This window comes from Coregonus clupeaformis, unplaced genomic scaffold (assembly GCF_020615455.1).
Source record: "Coregonus clupeaformis isolate EN_2021a unplaced genomic scaffold, ASM2061545v1 scaf0090, whole genome shotgun sequence".
In the NCBI taxonomy this organism is placed as follows: Eukaryota; Metazoa; Chordata; class Actinopteri; order Salmoniformes; family Salmonidae; genus Coregonus; species Coregonus clupeaformis.
In genome coordinates this window covers 424,966-429,975 of record NW_025533545.1, presented here as the reverse complement: position 1 = coordinate 429,975, position 5,010 = coordinate 424,966, and the positions used below count along the sequence as shown (strand labels likewise).

Below are 5,010 nucleotides of genomic sequence, written 5' to 3'. Positions count from 1 at the left end.
CGCCATCAGCTGCAAAATGGGTTCACATGGCTGATATCCTGAAAAAATTGTGACAATCAAATAAAACTAATTGGAGAGCTTATGACTGAACAAAAAGGTGATGTTCATTTGAGTAGTTAGTTAGCCTGCACACTAGGTTTCTGTAGCAAGCTAGCTAGCTAATAATACATTGATCATATTCAAAATATATTTACTTACTTGAATAGGTTCTCCCACTGCCTCCATTTTCTGGGTCCTTAGAAAAACTAAAATAACGGGCAATCTTCCCGAAGTTTCCGGTGGTAGCAAAATGCAGCCAGCCATGTGGACGATTGGAGGACTTCCAACAGACTTACTTCGGTCTTCCAACATGGCCTGGTGCGATTGCTAGGTGATTTGTGACGCAACTGCAAGCACTCTATACTATGTAATGTTTCATCATTACCTCATTATTCAAATCAAACTTTATTCCAATAGAATGTTTTACAAAAGTAAATTAATCACACATCTATTTATCTGAAGCAGAGAGTATGCATGATCCAGAGTTGCTTTGCTTTCCTAAGAGTAGGGCTGGGCGTATGCCGTATTTTACGATATACCGGTATTGACGGTATTTGAATGTTTGGTTTGTTAAATGTGATAATGTCCATTTTCATAGTTTACTTCCCTACTTGAGTCTGCTCTCTCTCTCTCTCCATGCCGCTGTCCACACAGACCTAGCCCCGCCCCCTGTTACTCAAGAAGCGCATTTGTTGTTCCCCGACCCCAACACACAGCATGTTTTTTGCAACAGTATCTTCTAAATCAAAAAGGAATAAGCGAAGCATGAATGTTAGCTACATGAAGTACCTAAGAGAAAACATTAAATGTAGCCAAAGATTATAGGGTCCCCTAGAAAACACTTATCCACACTTTGGTTCCTACCCTGTCACAATAACCCCTCCCTGACATTTTCATTCTGGTCATGTCACACAACTCTGTATTCAAAGTGCCCACTATTATATTCTAACTATAGAATTAATCCCAATTGCAACGATTAGTTTAAAAAAAAGGCCTAGACTGTTTGCCCAGATCGTACAGCCCTACGTGGCAGTGTGGAAATGATAGCAAATTGGTGCAGGAAATGCATATATTGATGAAAACGCTGAATTTTTGGGGGGGGTTGAAGTTGAATTGAACAGTATAAAACAATCAGAATGGAGAGAGACCCATTGAAATCACTTAGAATGTATGTGTTGCCACCCTAGGGTCACGCACTACTCAAAACAAATTTAGAACATTTATTATTAAAAAACATAAAGTACTGTCAAATACTGTCCATAAAAAAAAAAAATACCAGCCCTACCTAAGAGTGTTGTCCACATCCTGCCTGTTATTCCCATCTCCTGACAGAAGATCTTTGTCCTAACTTTCTTCTTTCAGTTCTCAACCTGTTTTCTTCCTTTGTGGATGTTTTTCACATGCATCAACAGGTTAGACTTTTGAGTGAAGCTTTTCCCACAGTCACCACAGCTAAATGGTTTCTCTCCTGTGTGAGTCAGTTTATGCCTGCTTAAGTTCATATTGAGACTGAAGCTTCTCCCACAGTCACCACAGCTAAATGGTTTCTCTCCTGTGTGAGTCAGTTTATGCTTCATTAGGTTCCCCTTCAAATTGAAGATTTTCCCACAGTCACCACAGCTAAAAGGTTTCTCTCCTGTGTGAGTCCGTATATGATCTGTAAGGTGCCCCTTCTGATAGAAGCTTTTCCCACAGTCACCACAGCTAAATGGTTTCTCTCCTGTGTGAATAACCATGTGCCTGGACAGATCTCCTTTGTGTTTGATGGTCTTGCCACAAACAGGGCATGTGCAAGATTTCTCCATGTGACAGAGTTGGATATGGGCCTGCAGTTTACAGGTGGAATTGTACTGTTTATTGGAGAAGTGACATTCGCTGAGTCTCTTCTTGGCAAGAGTCAAATGCCTCTGCAGGTCAGCTTTCAGAGGAAACGTTTCACCACAGTCACGGCAGTGGTGAGTTTTTCTAGACGTGGTGCTGGGTGTGGAACAGTGTTCCCCCATTGACGTGTTTGGATCCAATGGTGGGCTGGGATCCAATAGTGGGCTGCTGTCAAGTCCTACTGGGTCGCTGCTTACGGCTGAGCTGTGGCTGGAGGCATTGTTTTGATTATATGGCGGGTCACAGGGAATGTAAAGACCCTTAATGTGGGTCCCAGTGCCAAAAGGTGTGGGATCCAATGGTTTAGAGTCACTCTCTCTGTTCTCCACAGTCTGGGTTTGGGGAAGAGTCAAGGACCGAAGTGGGTCCTCCAGATCACATTCACTTTTCACACAGGAAGGAGTGAATATGAACTCTATGGTATCAGCCTCCATCCCTTGAAGCTGCTCTTCCTCCTGACTGGTCCTGAGTTCCTCCTGTTTCCCTTTAATCTGTGTGGGCTCTGGGTCCTCCTGCCCCAGACTGGGGCTCCACTCCTGCTCACAGTGCTGCTGCTCAGGGGGAACCTCCTCTTCAGACACAGAGACAGAGCGCTGCAGGGAGTCTGGAGGGAAGGAGAGGAGGAGCAGATGTTACCTAGACTTTAGACATCAGGGTTGGGGTCAATTTGAATTTAAGACAGTCAATTCAAGACTAGGTCAACTGTAATTCCAACTCAATAACTGGAAAACGAAACTATATTTTCGACTACTTCTCAATAAATTGAAGAGAATAAGATATTTATTTCTAACGTTTTTCCATTTTTTTATTATATAAATTCTAATCACTTCCTGTTTTTTTATGACAATGTTTTTATCCATGCGCGTTAAGTTTAAAAACAACTTCTTAAAATGTATGAACTGGTGATCACTGTTAGCCCAAACAGTTTCTCAATAAGGTAGAAATAACTATAGCTAGCTATCAGTAGATCTACATACGAACCTATTCTACATAATTGCATCTTCGGTGAGATCCGCAGCAGTCTCCGTAGCCGATCATTCTCCTCCTGATACTCCACTACCGTTTTCTCAACTGCCCCGAAAATCTCCACAGCAGCCGCCGTTAAACGCTCATTTAAAAACACACGCAACAACTGTAGTTTATACATGATCAGTCGAATGAGAGTTGGGTAACCTATTGAGTTCAGTCAGTGGATCTATTGTTATTCCACGCAATGAATTCAAAATCAAAAGAAAGTCGTTTCCAATCCTACTTCCGTGTTCTAGTCAAGGAAAGTTCTTAAAATACCTCGGTTCAAAGTAGTTGGTGGCAAACCCGGAAACGCACTACAGCGCCGCCAGCTGGATGGGGGTTTACTACTGTGCACGACAGCCTACAGACCAGTAGCAAAGGGAAACAATAAATACATGTAGACAAACAGTGGTTATCATAAGTATAGGATGATCTGGGATAAACAATTATTCATCAGGAGTCGACTGTATAGCATTACTTTATACATGATTAAATCAATATCATGAATGAGCAGCATTAGGTCAGAATTTTTATTTAACCTTTTATTTTAACAAGGAGTCATACTGAGACCAAGGTCTCTTTTACCGATGAGCCCTTTAATTACACAAATATACACATTAATATGAAAAGCAAAGCAGAGATACAAAACGCAGTCATAGAAAACAAACACATACTACTAAACGTCCTCAATCAGCCATCTGAAATGCCCTAGAGACACCAAATCATCAAATTTGAGAGTTTTTGAGATTATTCCACAAGTAAATTGCAAAAAAAAAACCTCAAAGCTGATTTACCTAACTGTAGAGAAAAAGGAATTTCCAGAGTTAGCCATCCTTGGTAACGTGTACGTCTAAAAGTGATTAATGATGTTAGGTACAGCGGGAGTTTTTGTAAAATAGTTTTATAAACAAAAAAGAAAGCATTGCATCGATCTGCGAGACTTCAAAGAGGGCCAACTTACTTTCTGATACAGAATGCAGTGATGTGAACTGAACCTGTCGTCCGTAATAAAGTGCTGTGCGGTGTGATAAACTGCATCCAATGGTTTCAGTGTATAGGCCCTTTTCACGATGACGTCATCTAACTTCCGCCTTTCCGCGTAGCAGGTTAACTTCACTTCCGTTCGCCCGTAACCTGAGACTTCTCTTCTGAGGTACGTTTAAGTTAAATTAGTAAAGTTAAGAGTAATAATGTTTACGTATATGCAATGGTTTGTAACTTGCTAACGTTATTGTTAATTCATAATTGTTCACTGCCTTAGTTACTTAAAAGTGGGCTAACGTTAGCTAACAACAACTTAGTACCAGATACCGATAACGTTAAAAGGTAGCGTTACATTGCTGCCTGGCTGTAATGTAACAAGTTTACTTAGCTAGCTATCTAACCCTTTGTTAGGCAGTTAGTTTATTCATGAATGTATAGTAACTCACCTATTCAAATACTGTTGTGCATGATAGCTAGATAAATATTGATTCCTGGTCAAAGCTGAATGTTAATTTAGCTGTTTCTTTTCTCCCGGTGTCTGTATCGCAACAGTATCCCATCCAACACCGAAGCATGGCACAATCTTCGAGAAGATGCTATTGCAGTGTACCATTTTGTTCAAACAACAAACAGAAATTCCTGTATCTTCCCGTAAAAATCTCCTCAGCTCAGCAGGGAGGACACTCTTAAGACCCAGGCCATCGCCCGGCTGAGGATTTTAGTCGAGAGGGCCATACGGAGGGTGAAGGAGTACCATATCTGGGATGGGCTTGTTCCTCTTTCCACAGTGGGTTCAGTGAATCAGCTGTGGGCCATCTGCTGCCTCATGTCGAACTATCAGGGACCTCTTGACATTAAAGGAGACAAACCAGTCTGATGTTTTTGTCAACTGGAAGTTGTATATTTCCTGAGTAAGCTAGATGGGCTGTAAATAGAAGTACTTTTATATTACTGTATTGTATGTACAAAAAAATGTAAATATGAATTAACTTTGTTGGTAATTTAATTGATCTAATGTTATACTGTATGTTTTTGTTAAGGGTAATAACTTTTTCATAGCTATTAATGAACCTAATGTGATATATTGTAAAAATA

At 40.7% G+C, this 5,010-nt stretch overlaps 1 protein-coding gene across 1 annotated transcript; it reads right to left on the bottom strand.

The window, feature by feature from the left end:
• Positions 1-428: 428 nt before the first annotated feature.
• Positions 429-3,171, bottom strand: LOC121562497 (zinc finger protein 629-like). Its single transcript, XM_041874741.2, has 2 exons — positions 2,902-3,171; positions 429-2,524 (listed from the first exon to the last, which is right to left on the bottom strand). Exons 1-2 carry the CDS (start codon positions 3,065-3,067, stop codon positions 1,398-1,400), a joined length of 1,293 nt encoding a protein of 430 aa, XP_041730675.1. The 5' UTR covers positions 3,068-3,171; the 3' UTR covers positions 429-1,397.
• Between the last annotated feature and the right edge of the window lie 1,839 nt (positions 3,172-5,010).

Bases quoted from the DNA above. Each gene is read 5' to 3' on its own strand.
- LOC121562497 (XM_041874741.2), bottom strand. From the start codon at position 3,067: ATGTATAAACTACAGTTGTTGCGTGTGTTTTTAAATGAGCGTTTAACG. The intron at 2,525-2,901 runs GTTCGTATGTAG...CCTTCCCTCCAG, and splicing joins GATGCAATTATGTAGAATAG to ACTCCCTGCAGCGCTCTGTC.